Raw genomic sequence first — 18817 nt, forward strand, 5'->3', positions numbered from 1 at the left:
GTCTGTGTGTGTGTGTGTGTGTGTGTGTGTGTGTGCGCGTGCGTGCGTGTGTGTGCGCGCGTGCGTGCAAGATAATGACAAGTAAATGTCTGTCTGCCATTATAATTACCCCTTTGTCTGTCACGACTCATTGTTTTTCTTTAAGTCTCTATTACGTAATGTATGGAGGGTAAACACTGTAATTATGACTGCAAAAAACCTAAAATAAAGTTTTTCCTGAAAAATGTTACACACTGTAGATTAGTTGAATTAAATCAGAAGGAAGTAGGAAGATGGAGACTTCATGTCACTGATATTTCTGATGATTTTTTTGTTAAAAAGCGAGATGTGGCTGGCGACGCCTCGGAGTCTGCTCTGCTGAAGTGCATCGAGCTCTGCTGTGGATCGGTGGCGGAAATGAGAGAGAAAAACCCCAAAATAGCAGAGATCCCGTTCAACTCCACCAACAAGTACCAGGTGTGACATCAGAAAACTAAAATAAAATTATCTTTCAAGAACCTTCAAAGCTTAAAAACAAAACATGGAAAACATGACATACTCAGTCTGTCTTCTGTCATGATCAGCTCTCCATTCATAAGAACTCTGGAGCTGAAGCGGAGTCCAAGCACCTGCTGGTGATGAAGGGAGCCCCAGAGAGGATTCTGGACCGCTGCGCCACCATCATGATCCAGGGCAAGGAGCAGCCTCTGGACGACGAGATGAAGGATGCTTTCCAGAACGCCTACCTGGAGCTAGGTGGTTTAGGAGAAAGGGTTCTCGGATTCTGTCATTTCAACCTGCCTGATGAGCAGTTCCTGGATGACTTTGCTTTTGACACGGACGAGGTGAACTTCCCCATCGAGAACCTGTGCTTTGTCGGCCTCATGTCCATGATTGACCCGCCCCGGGCCGCTGTGCCGGATGCTGTGGGCAAATGCAGGAGCGCAGGAATCAAGGTCTGCGACATTTTAAAACCAAATGGAGTCATTTCACRTTCAGAACATAAATAATGATTAAAACCTGCCTTCCTACAGGTAATCATGGTAACGGGTGATCATCCAATCACAGCGAAGGCCATCGCTAAAGGCGTTGGCATCATCTCTGAAGGCAACGAGACTGTTGAGGACATCGCTGCACGTTTGAATATTCCAATCAATGAAGTTAATCCAAGGTACTTTTATTGGAAAATGTAATAAGCATGTAGAAGCAAAAACTCTGGGAAAACCTCAGGGTCATGTTCTTGGTCCCAGTTTGTTTTAAATTTGACTTAAACTTTACTGAAATCGGATAAGTAACGACCTGATGCAATAATGTTTTCATCCAGGGATGCCAAGGCTTGTGTTGTGCATGGAGGCGACCTGAAGGATCTGACCCCAGAGCAGCTGGACGACATCCTGAAGTACCACACGGAGATCGTTTTTGCCAGGACCTCACCGCAGCAGAAGCTCATCATTGTTGAGGGCTGCCAGAGACAGGTAGACATGGACATGCTGGAGTCTGGCTGGTTATGTGGTGGTTTTTTTTGTTTTTGTTTTTTTCGAAACAGTTGAGAAATGTGTGTAATATTTATTATTGGCCAAGGCGGCTATATTTAATTAGAAAAAAATTGGAAGTTAAAAATGGGAGAGTAGTAGGAGAAAGTAACAGAGTGAGGGATGGAAGGCAGCATAACTACATGCAGCTGTTTATCCTCAGGATAAACTAATCTGCTCTACAAATATTGGACATAATATTCAAGTTTAAACAGCAGTGTGCCATACAAGGTGTATTCTATTGTACTCTTCTGTATACTTTGAGGACAAATTTTTTTTTTTTAAACGGACACATATTGGAGATCAGAGACAAAACTTTCATAATGAATATCAATCTTTATCAATAAAAATATAACATTGTTTTTATTATTATCTCTAAAATTAGTCAAGAACAAACGGTAGTGGTTGGGTTGAAGGATTTTCTTCAGATTTTGGTGTTGCTGAAAATATTATCTGGAGCACATAACCTCTGCTTGAGTTACTTATTTTCCTGTTTTATGAGATGAATTAGTTTCTGTTGATCTGATGAACTTCCAGTTTAGTTAACATGCTTTATCTAACTCTCAGGTTATTTAGCAGCTGCAGCTGAATTATTCTGAAACCACAGGACTCTGCTTCCTCTACAGGGAGCCATCGTCGCGGTGACGGGTGACGGCGTCAAYGACTCTCCAGCTCTGAAGAAAGCCGACATTGGCGTCGCCATGGGAATTGCTGGGTCCGACGTCTCCAAGCAGGCGGCTGACATGATCCTGCTGGATGACAACTTTGCCTCCATCGTTACCGGAGTGGAAGAAGGTTAAAACATGTCCTATAGGTGAATCTTTCACCAGGCTAGCAGAGGGCTTTAGTCAGCATTTTCTCTTCTCCATCAGGTCGTCTGATCTTTGACAACCTGAAGAAATCAATCGCCTACACTCTGACCAGTAACATCCCCGAGATCACCCCCTTCCTCCTCTTCATCATCGCCAACATCCCTCTGCCTCTGGGCACTGTCACCATCCTCTGTATCGACTTGGGAACAGACATGGTAATGTCCTTCTCTCCGCCCTGCTGAAGGTTCTCTGATGCCCCCATGCTCCAGCCTTTGGCCCTGACTGCTGTAACTTCCTCCAGGTTCCTGCCATCTCCCTGGCTTATGAAGCAGCTGAGAGTGACATCATGAAGAGACAGCCTCGAAACCCCAAAACAGACAAACTGGTTAACGAGAGGCTCATCAGCATTGCCTATGGTCAAATCGGTAAATAGACGCTTCTGAAACCGAGGTTGTCTTCTGCAGTTATCTGGACAGTTTATCTGTCTGGGCTGAGATAACAAAAAGAGTAACACAGAATAAAGGGACCAGCACTGATATAGAAGTCTGCTTCAAATGTTAATTTAAATAAAGCCAAGAAGAACTTGTAGACTGAAATTTTCAGCTATAGTAAAACATATTTTTGTTTCCCCTTTCAACGGTATTCTTATCACATCTATCTGTTTAAAAACAGTAATGTTTCAGACATCATTTTAGCTTCTGAAATTATTTTTTTTGTTTTGTTTTTTTGTTGTTGGAGAAAAATATAGTTTTGCAAAAAAAAAAAATTCTCCTCTTCAATTTAAAAATGCTAAAATTAAATGTTATTGTTATTGGTTAGCCCTGCGACAGACTGGCGATCTGTCCAGGGTGTAACCCGCCTTCGCCCGGAACGTTGGCTGGAGTTGGGCACCAGCACCCCTCCTGACCCCACTAAGGGAAAAGGGCGTATAGAAAATGGATGGCTGGATGTTATTGGTTATTTCAACTTGGTCATTTAAAATGTATATTATTGAATTAGACATTTAATGGCACATTCATTTATTTCATGTCATTTACCTTAAGTTTCACATCTCTATGATTCTGGAAGCCATTTCACAAGCTTGTGGGCTGAATGGTTGATGCTGAGTGGACAGAGTGTCTGAGCAGCTTGTGGTGACCTCTGACCCTGCAGGAATGATCCAGGCGCTGGCCGGGTTCTTTACCTACTTCGTGATACTGGCTGAGAACGGCTTCCTGCCCTCCACCTTGGTGGGGATCCGGGTCAACTGGGACAACAAGTACATCAACGATCTGGAGGACAGCTATGGACAGCAGTGGGTCAGTGGCTTCTATCTGATGGGTGGAGCCAGTGGACAGTCCAGCTGCATGTCTTTCTTAAATCTGGACTCTGCTTTGGTTCCAGACCTACGAGCAGAGGAAGATTGTGGAGTTCACCTGCCACACGGCTTTCTTCGTCAGCATCGTAATCGTCCAATGGGCCGACCTGATCATCTGCAAGACCAGGAGGAACTCTGTGTTCCAGCAGGGCATGAAGTGAGGAAGAGCACTGAACTCTGGGTAATTCCAGAGCTGAGCCAGGACCACGTGTGGGATGTTCTGACTTTCTGTTTCTGTGTTTCAGGAACAAGATCCTGATCTTCGGCCTGTTTGAGGAGACCGCCCTTGCTGCCTTCCTCTCCTACTGCCCAGGCATGGACGTTGCCCTCAGAATGTACCCTCTCAAGTGAGTACTTGTGTTTTCAGCCATATAGGGTTTATCCAGGATTCCTAGAGTGAGAGTCTGGAATATGACTGCAATATATTTCAGGTCTGGAACATTATAGAAGAATAATTTTTCAGGCTAATATCTATCCTACTGTTCCTTCTTTCTTTTTTTTCTTCTTCGTTCCTTTCCTTTTTTCCCTTTTCCTTCTTTTTTCCCCCTTTTTTTACTTTTCCTCTCTTTCGTTTCCTTTTTTCATTTTATTTTCACTTTCTTCTTCCTTACTCATTTTCCTCCCCTTGTTCCTTTCTCCTTACTTCCTTTCCCCCTTTTTTAATTTCTTACTCATTCCATCTTTCCTCTCTTCTTTTTCCTTCCTCCCTTGGCCATGTTTTTCAAGGTTTCCACTGAAGAAATCCATGGAATTAATGAATTTCCAAATGTAGCTCTGTACTTTACTCTGAGTTTTCCTATATGAACAGAATGAGTCTGGATTGTTGTGTAGCAAAGCTGTCACACAGAGCTGCAGCTTCCCATTCATCTAATCTGTGCGTTTGTGTGTTTCCAGACCCAACTGGTGGTTCTGCGCCTTCCCATACTCCCTGCTCATCTTCATCTACGATGAAATCCGTAAACTGATCCTCAGGCGCAGCCCGGGAGGCGAGTCTCTAACCTTTCTTCAGTTTTTCTTGGTTCCTTCTTTGGTTTCTAACCTGAACTTCCTGTTTCCCATCTTCTCCAGGCTGGGTGGAACGAGAGACCTACTATTAAAGACCCACAAATCCAGTCCGCTCGCATCTTGTCCTCCACTCCTGTCTTTGCATGAATATTGTCTTGCTGCTCGGAATAAAAAATTTTAACCTCTGACAAATAAATTGGAACATGTTTTTATATTAGGGAATGCTTGATACTACTTATTAGATCAATACTCGGATGAAAAATGCTGATGATGATGATAATGTTGATGATAAATGATAATGCTAATGATGACATGAACACTGAACATTGACATGACTGTGTGCCTTGTTTCTGAAACAGGACCAATTTTATACATGTTTTTAACAGTTCTGAACGTTCAATAAAAATGCACTCGAGTCAGGTCCCAAAAATGCCTCCTGTCCTTTTTTTATATTTATTTATAAATGTCTTGCTTTATAGCTAAAGCTGCAAGGATTTGCCTGCTACATTTCCTAAAAAACGGGTACTTCTTAGACTAGAAAGAAGATTAATGATGGAGGACTTTAGAAAAAAAATTATTTAATATAGGCTATTACAGGAAAACTCTGAGTAAAGTATTTGTATTCTTTTATTTTAAAAACGAGCAAGGTGTGAAGCTGAAATCCCACCCACGTCAAAAAAATCCAGCAAATAGTCTGAATGGTTAGTGCTCCGTTTGTGCAGGTTCGTGCCGTTAAAAATTTTGTTTGTGCAGCTTTCGTTTTTGAGATATTGAAAGTGATCATTTTGGCCGATGACGTCACGACATCAGCCCCCCATTTTGCTAAAAAAAAAACCAAAACAAAGTGGGCTACTTTGTTAGTGCTCCGTTAGTGAAGGTTTGTGCCTTTAAATTTACCGCAGCGAAGTTGTTTTCAAGTTGGATATTGGATATTCGAGCTCCGCGGAGTAAGCGGCGCTTAACTCAAGGTTGATCCGATATTTGAACGCTAATTTCGGCCCGCCGTTCTCTACCGTTCCCTCCTCAAACGCTCGGAGGTTCACGGGACTGTCAACAAATTGCCGAACCAAACACTCCTACATATAAACATATTTTTTTAATATTACAATTAAAAGTATTAAGTGTGACTTAAAAATTCACTAGAGAACACTTGAGTTTCGTGTAGTGAAAGAGCGTAGAAAACATACGCTCGCTCTACCCGCATTTCTTATGAAAAGGAAGTAAATTGTCCTTTCAATGAGTACGCATCTGCCGAAAAATATGAAAACTAGGTATAGGTTACTAGGAATTTTGATGTAAATTTTGACATATAAAGCCTTTCAATAATCAGAAATTCAGATTTTTATCTTTTATGTCATGAAATTAGAAATAAAAACTAGAAAATCACACACTTTAAAATACATTTCTTTATCATTTCCACCGATTCTCATCCAGACTTCATGGAACACTAAAACTCAAAATATGCTCTTTTTTTTATTTTAATTTTATTTTTTTTATCTTGATAGTTTTGCTTCTAATTCCCAAGGTTTCTCTGACGAACATGATTCTTTTGATCCTGGATAAAAGTTTGAGCACTTAGGAGTTTCATGACTAACATGCTAATGATTCCACATGTTCAATACGGAACTCAGCATCGTGATGTGAAAATAGACTCATCAAAGAATGCAGATGCACTTATTGACACTTATTTACACTTGGTAAATAAGTGTCATTATTTACCAAAGAGAAATCCTCATTTGTCTTTAAGTGTCAAAAGCTCTTAAAAGACGAGACGCGACTCATCTAATTACCTTCTTGATAATGACAAGTGATTTCATAACATTTAACAAATCCAATATATTCCAGAGGAACATTGCTGACTGCTGACTGGCTGTTTTCAGAAAGTAGATGAAACTGGGACATTTCAAACAGAATGATGAGCAACGCAGTGATTGGAGGCCGGCTTGCCTCTGTTGAAGTCAAAGTGTTTGGGCGTGTTTACGCCACCAGAAACTAGGTCACTGAAGATGCTGGCAGAAGCTGCAAACTCAACTCTGAAATGGAAAGAGCTCTGTTCTGCTTCTCAGATCTGTTCAAAAGCTGCAACCTAAAGTGTCAGATAAAGGGTCAGAGGTCATTTTGATAATATATTATAAAACGGAAAAAAAATCTGACAATATTAATTTATTTAGGGACAATCCTTCTAAACAACTGCGGTGAACTGCTTCCTTATTCGATTTTTCTATGGAACAAAACTCCAAATTATTTTCAGAAAATTCTCCAATGTGCTGAATTTTTCCCTTAAATATTCTAAAAGAAAAGCTGAAATACCTATATATAATGTTATTTGACACACTATTGGCTGCCATTTGCCAAGCAGCCAGTCCAGGAACACCATTAATTTTCCTTGGCTTCGATTGGCAATTGTTCCTGATCGCCAAAGAGTGGCGATCAGGAAGTACGTGGATGTTAGCTTCTTTGTTAGCTTAATGTATATTTGGTGTTTTAACTATTAAAATGGCAGTTTTAATATTTTTTAGAGGAAGTCTGAATCTCTTAGCTATTTTTTTTAGCAGATGTGGTCCCAAACTCCCACTAAAATATTAATATATATTATATATTAATATTAATATATATTAATATAATATTAAAAGGTATATTAAAATGACCAATATGAGGAGGCAAAAATCTGGTTTTATTAAACACACACCTGATTTCTGTGACAGCAGGATGAGGACTGCAAGTCTCTCCAGCTGATTTCTGTGTCAGCTAACACTTCAGCTCTGTCAAGATATCGCATGTCTCACGACTGACCCAGTGACAGCTCTGATGCTGTGTGTGTGTGTAGGTGTGTGTGTGTGCGTGTGTGTGTATATATTTAGTAACCTATAAATTATGTAAGAAAGAGAGAAAATGAGAGAGAGAGAGGAAGAAAGTTGTTTTTTTAACATGGGGAAACGAGCACAATGTGGTGGTGAGCATTTTCTGACTTTTGGTCCACTTAGTGAAATGTACTTTTTAGTTGTTTTTTAAAAACGTTTTTGGTAACACTTTATTTGAAGGTGTGTGCATCAGACTGACATGACTGTCTTAAACATGATATAACACCTGTCATGAACATAAAGAAGTCTTCATGAATGTTTATGACAGTTGTCATGAAGTGTCATTTGGTAAATAATGACACTTTTAATGCAAAGTTGCTCTAAAAGTTGCATTAAAAGTCCATTAAAAGTGCCAATTTTGCATGATTTTGTAAATTATAATTTAATGCAAAGTTGGCATTTTTAATGGACTTTTAATGCAACTTTTAGAGCAACTTTCAACTTTGCATTAAAAGTGTCATTATTTACCAAATGACACTTCATGACAACTGTCATAAACATTCATAAAGACTTCTTTATGTCCATGACAGATGTTCTGTCATGTTTATGACAGTGTCATGTCAGTCTTATGCACACCCCTTCAAATAAAGTGTTACCCAGAATGGCTTACTGTCAACTTTTTCCATGCCCACTGAACATTTCCATATTTTATCACATTGCAACCACACACATGAATATATTTCATTGGAATTTTATGTGACAGACCAACACAAAGTGGTGTGCAATTGAAAAGTAGGAGGAAAGTTATACGTGATTTTAAAAAAAATTGAAAACAAAGAAACAAAGAAAAGGAAGACTTAGTTTTGGGATGGGGAACATTTGCCTCATTTTGTTCATCTTCATTTGTTCAGAGAAAAGAAGTTATCCAAGGGGCTCCCCAACGTGCCCCAGGCCTGGCTTCAGGGTGGGACGACCACTTATATGACAACTGTTCCAGTGGTCGTATAAGGGATCTTTGGGCTGCACTTGGTCTGGTTCCTCACCTAGGACCCGTCTGCATTGGGTGGCCGTACCAGAGGCATGAATCCCCAAAAGCATAACTCCTAGGATCAGTGGAACGCTCAAACACACCCACCACGATAAGGTGGCAGCCCATGGGGGGGGATGTGTATGTGTGTTGTTAAGAAAATAAATTTAGAATATGCTAGTTTTAAAGCTTAACATGTCTTGATTGAAATAGCCTAATTATAGTTTTCAGATTAATAACTTATTTTGCCCTATTGACCTTTATTTTACCTGTAGTTACAGCAGATTGTTTGCCAAGATCTTGTTGAACTTCCCTTTGTCTGTGTGGGAAACAATCAGGAGAAGTTCCAGTTTTCAACAGCAGGAGTCCAGGCCAGTGGAATAGAGTCTTCTGCTTCCACTTTGTTTAGACAAAGGGGACAAATGGCTTTTGATCTTGGAAACAAATTGCAGGGAGTTTCTAACTTTAAAGAGGGTCAGAGACAGTTCCTGGTTGGAGGAGCAAAGATACGCCTTATTTGACTAAAATAAAAACAAGAATACTCCTTTACTATAAAACTTTCTACACAGGAGTAACAAATTAGATTTGCTCTTGCAATTCTCCAAAGACGTCTTTGCACGTCTTTGCTTTTCTTTCTTTTCTTTCTTTCTTTTTCTTTTACATTTTTATCTCAGGTAAATCTCTCTGTCTCTGTTGTTCTGTAGTTTCTGTTGTAATTTCATACCTTGTCTTCTATTGGATTAAACTCTGAACTTCTGTGACGTCTACACTTGTTGTTTCTGAGTGGTTTCACTTTGGCCCGCCGGGAGAACCTAGGATCCGTGAGAGGAAGATCGAGCCAGAGATTTTCCAAAAATATATTATAACTTAAAATCTTCTTCAACAGTGTGCATGTGTGTGCGTGTGTGTATGTGCGTGTGTATCCAGGGATTGGCATTCTGGATTTGAAGAGTTAACTCTGCTCCCATTCTCGGTCTCTCTGAGGATTTCGTGTTGGTCTTGACAGATGTCACAAAAGATGGGGGGAAGAAAGGCAGCATGATAAAAACCAACAGCTCTCAGGAAGCTTTTGTTTGGTCAGTCTTTTGGTTAGAATGTACCAAAAGACTGACTGACTGACCAAATTGTACTTTAAAAATTGAAAAAGTATTGTCAATTAAATTCTTGAATTCCAACAAAAAATATGCAAAAAAGCAGTGGTGGGCACCGCTATCTAAAATGTTAGCTCTGCCGACCCCAAGGCGCTAGCTATAAACATTAATTCTGCTAATATTAAAGCGCTAAATTCAGCCATGTTGATTCCCAGAATATGTCACAAGGAGAACGTCAGCAGGCTCTCAAAACAATTCATATGTGAACCATTGCATTAATTAGTTTAATTAACACTCCTGGTTGTTTATTCATGTGAGCATTGTATTCAAGTAAACTCTGTGTACATATCAGCTGAGGCAGAAAAAAATCGTAGATATTCTCAAATGTTAAAAATGTATGTCTTGGAAAAGAATCAACATTTACTTCTTTGGTGGAAAAATAATCTGGTTGACAGAGACTTTATATAAAGCTCTGGGGCACAATAGAAAGAACAAGTGGACATGAACCAAATGAACAGCAACTGCAAAGACCTTTTTATGAGTTTATTGGCCTCATTGTCGTTTTAGCCGGAGGCCGAGTCTTGAAATGGCTGCTTCTAAAACAACTCAATGAGCCAGAAAATGTATCCTAAAGCAACGAAGGAGCCGCTTTTCCTGTTGCTCTTTGTGCATTACATTACATGTTTGTCCAGAAATAGATGACTGTCTATCAGGTTGTTCTAACATGGACCTCTCTCTGAGAGAAAAATGAACAGCAGGAGGTGCTGGGCCAAACAGTTCTTTACGAGTTCAATCGTAAAGATGTAGTTGACCAGATTTTTTCATTGCAACCATTGGTTATAGGTTACTACTAGGTTCAGTGGCACTGTATGGATTGTCATTTTGTGTGTTTAACAGCTGTTTGTGTGTGTAAGTGATATGATAAATACCAGAGGGAAGGTACCTCTGGTCGAGACCCTCACATGAAAACATGCTGCAGAGCCATTTTTTTTCATTTGAATCGTGATGACATCTGATAACCAGGAGCTAAAAACTGAGAGGCAGAAGAGAAAAGTCTGGGGCACAAAATGGAAAAATGAAAGAGATAAAGATGTGTTGGATGTACAATATTATTATTTACACTGGAAATGCATCTTCCTGCTGCATCCTAGCAGTCGTGTGTCATTATAATCTAATGTTGATATGGTGATGACAATTGTGATTAAATATATTTTGTAGCTCTGCTACATATGACAGTATGGATTTTTTTAAAAGTTAATTAGAATGTGCCAGATAGCAAAACTATTGAGGGTCTTAACATCAGCTGGTCATGTGGAGTAAAACAACCAATCTTCAACAAAGCATGAGCAAAACAAAGGAAATAATCAGACTGGTCCCAGTCAAGAATTCTGGAACAATGTTATTCATGAGGGATAAGAGCCAAGGAGAGAAGTCCGGCCAAACAAAACAAACTACTCTGACCTTGAACATTCAGAAATCTGTCACCCAGGTGACGCCTTTGTGGATTCTTCTTGTTCAAAACTATTTGTTTTAAGTCACAAATGTGTATGTTTTGAAGGCTAAATCTGGGACTGATGAAGATGAAGAAAGCAGTATGGGAGGGGAACACAAGTGAAAGATATGTTATGCTGTGTGAAATCCCAAAAGGACCAAATGGACCAAAGTCAGAAAATTTTCAGAAATGTATATATTTAAACTTGTGAAAATTGATTTTTGATTTTTCTTTCCTTCTAGATTTCCAAAGCTGTTTTGATGTAACTAACTGGAAAATATGCCGACAGCACCTGCACCATTACCTCCCTGTATGGTGGTAAATATAAAAGCTTTTATGGATGGAGTGGTATGAAAATTACTATGATGTAGCTAATTTGCATAACCACTCTGTTTGTCACGCTGGAGAAAGCCAGAATGAGAGCTAAAGCCAATAGTTTTCCAGTCAGTCTCTGTTTCAGTCATCAGCTCTGATTATCAGCTGAACAGTGGCAGTTCAACAGATGCTAAGAACTAATTGCTAATAACAACACAGCATAATAACACGGCAAAAGTGTGCAGTCATTTTCTTACAGTTCTTAATTGATGTGGAGCCTCATTAACTACCAGCACACAAATAAAAATCTGCTCTGGGTGCAACTGACAGCGGTTTTTATTTTTTGTTGCCCCTCAAACTTTGCAGCTCTGGATGGAGAGCCACATCAAAAACAAACGTTATGTTAAGAAATATACAAAAACTGACCTTGAACATTCAGAAGTCCAAGTTCTTAAGTCAAATTTCCAAAGAGCTTGGAAAGCTTTTGGAGGAAGTTCTCCAACAAATCTCATTCGTGTCAAAATATTCCCTGTTCCCAGCATCAGAGACAGGCATGTAGGAACTGCATGCCTCTTCTCCAAGAGACCCAGAGCAATGCAAATTGTTAAAATTCTAATATTAGCTTGAATGCTAATCTAAGTGGCTAACAGTAACAATTAGACTAAACAAAGAAAGGCATTAAAAATGGCATTATTTTGACTGCATAGATTAGCAATTATAAATAAGTTATTTAACACTGAAACGTCTCGGACCACGAGGTAAAAACAGTTAAGCTTTCTATCAATAATTTATCCCTTTTTTATTTAACGTAAAAATGTAGTCATGAAACCGAGGAAGTCAATATTCCAACCATAACACCACAATGAATAAGACAGTCCAATAATTATACAGGATAGTCAAGGCTGCACATTGGTACATTTAAACCCCTTTTACACTGCACAGCTGGTCCGGGGTCGACCCGGGTCGAGCCCGGTACCACCCAGCTCCCTGGAACCCCAAGAGCTGCGGTTCCAATTGGGACAACCAGACCGGCTAGCTTGTGTTAGCCATTGATTGGTTCTTCCTGTTGATCCCGGGTTCTCTCGTGTGGACACAGAAACACAACAATACGTGTTGACGTCACAGAATTACAGAATTTAATCCAATCAGAAGAAAGTATAAGATAGAACAGGAAACTGGAGAAACACAGATACAAATATTGTTACCTGAGACAAGAAGACAGAAATATCAAGGACGTCCTTTGAGAAAGAGCTGGTGCAGAAGTAAACTAAAATCAGCTTTTTCTGAATTATTTCCCTTGTGCACAAACTTTGTTTTCCTCTTTAATGTATTCAAATAAGGCGTATATCTAGTTGACCAACTGGAAGGCACCTCTGGCCCTTTTTTGAATTTAGAAAATCCCTGCGATTTGTTCACAAGTTCAAACACCAGTTCCTCCTTTTGTTAAATAAGGTGGAAGCAGACTCTCCGAATTCATGGTGGTTTATGGCTTTCACAAATCAGTGTGAAAAGCTGGAACTTCCTACTGATTGTTTCCCAGACAGACAAAGGGCAGATCAGAGATCTTGACAAACCATCTACTTTAACTACAAGTAAAATAAAGGTCAATAGGCCAGAATAAGTTATACATTTTAAAACTATATTAGGCTATTTCAATCAAGCCATGTAAAATTTTAAAACTAACTTATTTTAAATTATTTCCTTAACACTATCCTAACAGTACGAACTGAAGTGCAAAATGTCTTAATTTAAAAGTAAGTTAAATCATGTTAAGTTTTGCCTCAGCAGGACTATCTTAGTCTTTTTTTCTTGTGCGACTTTCTGTCAGACAATGATTTGAGTCTTATGCAGTTTTCTTTGTTGTATTCTGGGATTCAAGGTTACCGGTAAATCAAGGAAAAGAAACCCTTGCTAATTAGCTTTTTGGCATCTATCATTGGTAAGTTCAAATTTGTCATCTGGATTCTGTACATTCCTGGAGGCAAAGAACTTACAACTTATTCATACTGGTTTTAAAAATATCTTAAAAAGTGTTACATTTGTATTGATGAAACCTGCCAAAACCATTAAAAGTAGGTTAAAACCACTGCACGGCAGTTAATTTACATTAAAGGAATGTGGAGACTTTAATAATTTAACACCATTTGCTTTTAGGAACTTTAGAGCTAAAATGGGATTAAAAGCAGAATGTTGGTGAAGGCCACAGAGACGGAGTGCAGAACTCCTGTTCATTCTTGAATAGGTTTTCAGGAAGTAGTTTGTTCTTCTCTGCTCAGCAACGTCACTGTCCTTGGCTCGCAAATTTTCCACTGCCTCCGCCAACTCCTACTTTTTCTCTCTCCCCCTCTCTCTTCCCCTCTCATCCAAACACACAGACGCCTGCAACAGAAGACATGAGCAGACACAAACTAGCAAACTCCCTCCCAGCACACACTGTCCTCTCTTTAAACACACATTTATGCACACTAAAGTTGCAAACCTTCTGTTGGCTGAAGCTGGCAGTCCGGTTTTGTGGGGAAGCCAAGCATGATGCTTGTGGCACCAAAACAATGCAGCCATTATTGGAGTGGACACAAACCCCAACGTAGAAACGAAACTCAAAGAGAACGCACAATAGCTGCGCCTGTGCACAAATGAGAACACAACGTATCAAATGCTCCTTTTTTGAATTGACATATTAATAATTTATATTTCCATCAAAAAATGACTTGGTTCAATACCTTCATATATTCGCTGGATGAAAGAAGACTGCTTTTTGATTGGTTCTCATCACTTAGTCATTTTAGCAAGCATTTGTATATTTATTAAAATATATCTGATTCAAACTCTGAAAAATTAGTAAAATAAACACTTGTACATTTGATACGCAATCATATTATAGAAAAACTATCATTAACATGCTGAAAATAAATCTGAACTTTTTGCAGGAATATTACACTTTGACCAAACCTTCGTGAATTGTCAATTTTCAACCTGCAATTTTCAAACCATTTCTGATGGCAAAGTTTATCATTGYGACAATGAATTGTTTACATAGAATCATATCAAAAATAAGAAGGAATTTGATTCTACATCAGTGAGAAACATTAATGCACATTTGTAAAGTTGATTCTATCCATCCATCCATTTTCTTGCATCCTTGTCCCTTGGTGGGGTCGGGAGGGTTGCTGGTGCCTATCTCCAGCTAACRTTCCGGGCGAGACCTGGACAGGTCGCCAGTCTGTCGCAGGGCAACACAGAGACACACACACACACTCACACCTAGGGAGAATTTAGAGAGACCAATTAACCTGACAGTCATGTTTTTGGACTGTGGGAGGAAACCGGAGTACCCAGAGAAAACCCACGCATGCACAGGGAGAACATGCAAACTCCATGCAGAAAGACCCCAGGCCAGGAATTGAACCCAGAATCTTCTTGCTGCAAGGCAACAGCTCTACCAGCTGCGCCACTGTGCAGCCCCAAGTTGATTCTACCATCTGTGATAAGTAGATCATTCAGTTTCCAAATTAAGTGTAAATGTTATCTTTTTTAAAATTACAAAAAATGTCTCAAAGCACTTTACAAAAAGAAAAATAATTTCAGTTCAACCATATGTATGTATCTAAAGGTTTCTACTTAAGGAAAAAGTAGACGCTGTAAAGTATCGCATCTTTGCCAGCAACAAAATGTCTCAAACTTTCCTCTTCCTCTGACTTTAATTACTCAATATGTGGAAGAGTGGCTAACACGGACTGAGTTCACTTCCTCTGAACCGGCTCAGAAAATCCACATATTGGATTTTCTGAGCCGGAATCAGGGTTAACCCTGATTCTGATCAGGGTTAATCCTGATCAGAATCAGGAAATTCTGATTCTGCCAATCAGAATTTCCTCTGATTGCCACAGAGGAAATTCAAACTGACAAATGGATCTCAGTGGAACAAATCCCAGATTAGCAGAAAATCCTGATGAGGAAAAATCAGGATTCTGGAAGGCCATTGCCAGGCTAACTCAACATTAGCTCAGAGGCAAAATGACTTGCAGACTTTTTTTCCAATGCCTTTTCTGAATTATTACAACCCCTCATTAAAACCAACCAATTTTCAACAAATTAAAAAAAAAACCTGTCTAGTGTGAAAGTTTGAAGAGTTGTAAAGTTTTGTATGTTTTTATTCATCATTTGCTTTAAATGAATTGTAAAGTAACTTTTTTCTTATTGTGCCTTTTATTACATATATTATGGTAAAAAGTCACTCTAGGCGGTGTATTTCTGTCTGGGTAACAGGGTTCAGGCTGAACAGGAAGTGCTGCCATCCTGGTTAATTCTCTTGCTGCCTCTCCTCTAATCTCATCGGCTTTTATGCTCTGGGGTTCCCCGCTGTAATTACTGAGCCAAACCGCCCCGGCAGCTCTACTGGCATGTCAGCTTAGGAAACAAACTGTTCTACTCAGTGGCAGGCGGGCAAAGACCAGGAACAGCTTTTTCTGCCTTTGTTTGTGCTTACTCAAGTAAAAGCAGAAAACTGAATAAAGCAGGGTGATTGAGAGGCACCCTTACAGGCGTGATGCAGAACTTTTTACATTCATAATGAGATCTGGCTATGTCATGGTCCTTTAATAATCAGTGTGCATCACTGGTGTGTTTTCAGCTCAGTGTGGGTTCCTGGAAGGTGCAAACACACTTGTCTTCCTGTGGAGGTGAAATGAGATTTAAATTTCTAAAAATGGATTGAGACCCTCACCAGCTGGGTTCCATCCAACAGCAGAAAAATACAGATTCTATAACACAACAGCCTCTAATCACAATTTTTTCCTAATTTCTTTTAGTACAATAATTTTTCAGATTTTGTGTGTTTTCTGTTAAAAATGTTAAATTTACTGCTGTTGTGCCTTTTTTGGAGTTTTGATTCTGGGAAAAAAAAAAGAAAAAAAAAACCCTGCCTATTCCTGGAATGAACTTGTAAACTTCATTTGCAGCCACCAGTGCCAGAGAAAACAGGATTTACTGGCCGTTTGGGGCAGAGGTAATGTTCTGTTGATACCAATCAAAAGGCTAAAGTAGATAACCAGCTGAAGACCATTAACACGGAGATGATGAACTTGAGAAAACATCCGAAGCAATAGCTACAAAAAAATTGACACCAGTTACGTCTATAGAATCCCACGAGGATTAAAAGTTACATTTTTTAAACCATTGAATGAGAAACTAGTAAGTTTGCAAACAATTATCTTGAACGTCAGCCATGTCTCACTACCTTGTTGAAACTCTGTGATTTATTAATGTCCTTATTATGGTTATAAAAACATCAGCTGACAAAACTCCCCTCAAAATTAAATGTTTTGTCTTATATAAAGTAGATCTCTGGTGCTGTGAATAGCTAAAATTCACAAATACTTGAGACCCCCTTTAAAATGTTTAGAACTGGCTATTTTGATAGTTCAAACAGCAAATATTCTTTAAAAAGTCTGTAAAAAAGTGTTAGATTTACTGCTGCTGTGCCTCTTTTGGAGTTTTGATTCTGGGGAAAAAAACAAAAAAAAAAAACCCTGCCTATTCCTGGAATTAGATTGTAAACTTAATTTGCAGCCACCAGTGCCAGAGAAAACAGGATTTAACCTTTTTCTACCCACAGGAAAGCATCTCAATGGTATCATTGCCTTCCATGTTTTGATTCCTTGTTATCTGTTAAACTGTTTCTGATGAAAATCTTTTAAATAAAATTTGCAAAGTGAATGTTCTGTGCTCAAAACTGACAGACCTGTTCTCTATTGTCTTCTGCAACATTTAGAATATAAAATACATTTATTTTTGGCCTTTTACACAATGTGACATCCAACAATTACTATTCATTTGAGTGGACTTAGCTCAGTTCATTAAATTATAATTAGGATTTGAATGTTTCATTGGCATATTATGTGTACATCACAATCAATTCTTTTGTAAAGATTTTAATATATTTTTGTTAAAAGAAAATATGCTACTTAATACACAGTTTGCAAATAGAGAGGTTAATCATGCTAATATTCAGTTTTGTGTCATTATCTAAATTGTTGCTCATTTATTGAATTGGCATTTTAATGATTTCTTTTTTAATTTGCATGTAATGCTTTAGACAGCATGCATTTATATATGTGCACTTGTAATTGTGTAATATTAAAATCAAAAGGCAGGCATAAGGACCAGACAACCCAAAAATGCAGGTGTGGAGTTTCTCCTAGCTGTGTGGTTGAGATTAATATCATGTGAGCAAAGACCTGAATAATTATGACAGGAAGAATCTTTGGATATTAAAAAAATGCTGCAAAGAGGTGGAGGACGAATTCATTAAAATCTGAATTAATCTTGAGTCAAATTTTTTCATCCACAGCTAGAATTAACACTTAAACCTGTGCAATTGTGCTTACAGAAGCAATTAAGAGAATCCCTTTCTTTCCGTTATTTTCTGGGATCATTCTCTTCACACTGCGACAGCTTCATTAAATTTGAAACCATAAGAAATGGCATCATTTCATATGCTTAATTGTGAAATCTAGCCTTAATAATTGTTATGTAGCTTTAGGGAAAAAGACTGAGGAGGTCGGAACCATTAGAGCAAAAAAGCAGCAGGAGATGCAGACTATAAGGTAAGACAGTGAGAAAGAACAGGTATTGTCAAGTTTTTGGCCTCTTCAAACCGCCTCGGCTTCTGCCCAAACTTGAAAAAGGCTTGCTCCCATCAAAGAGACGCAGGAACAACTCATCTCAGTGACATCTTTTTATTTCGCTTTTCTTTTGTCTTTAAATTACTTGACAATACAAGACCACCATAACTTTATTTGAGTGGTCAGAGTAGACACAGAGTGGTCACCAAGCAGGTTGAAAACCTACAAAACAAATGAACCAAAATTACTTACAGATTATAGTGAACAAAATAACTCATTTCCCAAACAATATTAATTTACCTTTAAGTTATCAGTGAACAAACAAAATAAACTACATTCCAAACATAAACCCATTTCATCAACTAGGTCCTCTGAATGCAGGTTAAATGATTTAATGTTCATTTCCTACCAGTGGTGTCTCTGTAGGAGCTTGAAGCCGAGTTCTTTGTCTGAAGGGATCATTCAGAACACAGGTGTGCCGAGTTACTTTATAGGCTCCTGAAGGCCTGATTGAGAGAGATGGGTGTGCTTGATTTCCTGTGAGGCACATGCCAGTTGGGTGGAGATGGTAATGCACTCACAAATACACAAATACACCATTTAACTTGACAGATATGATTATGCCAACGCATTTATTTATCGTAGATAATATAAACAAGTCAGAACTCATTACTTTTATGGACAGAATTTCTAGGCGCAGCCGAGGTGTTGAGGGGATCCGTTTTGGTGGCCTTAGGATCGCATCTCTGCTTTTTGCGGATGATGTGGTCCTGTTGGCTTCAT

The 18817-nt window shown here is 38.9% G+C and overlaps 1 protein-coding gene and 1 long non-coding RNA gene across 3 annotated transcripts in view; one reads left to right on the forward strand and one right to left on the reverse strand.

The window, feature by feature from the left end:
* Window positions 1-5115, forward strand: part of LOC103473267 (sodium/potassium-transporting ATPase subunit alpha-1) — a 26246-nt gene extending 21131 nt beyond the window's left edge. Inside the window, exons 11-22 of the mRNA XM_008423374.1 lie at window positions 322-456; window positions 564-935; window positions 1014-1150; window positions 1304-1454; window positions 2138-2306; window positions 2384-2538; window positions 2625-2748; window positions 3476-3621; window positions 3707-3837; window positions 3926-4027; window positions 4575-4666; window positions 4749-5115. Of these exons, the coding sequence (XP_008421596.1) occupies window positions 322-456; window positions 564-935; window positions 1014-1150; window positions 1304-1454; window positions 2138-2306; window positions 2384-2538; window positions 2625-2748; window positions 3476-3621; window positions 3707-3837; window positions 3926-4027; window positions 4575-4666; window positions 4749-4777 (1743 nt within the window). The 3' untranslated portion in view covers window positions 4778-5115. The remainder of the gene's footprint in view (window positions 1-321; window positions 457-563; window positions 936-1013; window positions 1151-1303; window positions 1455-2137; window positions 2307-2383; window positions 2539-2624; window positions 2749-3475; window positions 3622-3706; window positions 3838-3925; window positions 4028-4574; window positions 4667-4748) is intronic.
* A 7968-nt stretch (window positions 5116-13083) lies between these two features.
* Window positions 13084-18817, reverse strand: part of LOC103473260 (uncharacterized) — an 8192-nt gene continuing 2458 nt past the window's right edge. The window contains exons 2-3 of one of the 2 annotated variants that reach the window (XR_534990.2): window positions 13891-14034; window positions 13084-13790 (exon numbers count right to left, since the gene is read on the reverse strand). This is a non-coding gene — a long non-coding RNA (uncharacterized LOC103473260). Of the gene's footprint in view, window positions 13791-13890; window positions 14035-18132; window positions 18257-18443; window positions 18541-18817 lie in introns of those variants that run through there. The other variant, XR_534988.2, reaches the window with a different exon arrangement.

Source organism: Poecilia reticulata, linkage group LG2 (assembly GCF_000633615.1).
Source record: "Poecilia reticulata strain Guanapo linkage group LG2, Guppy_female_1.0+MT, whole genome shotgun sequence".
NCBI lineage: Eukaryota > Metazoa > Chordata > Actinopteri > Cyprinodontiformes > Poeciliidae > Poecilia > Poecilia reticulata.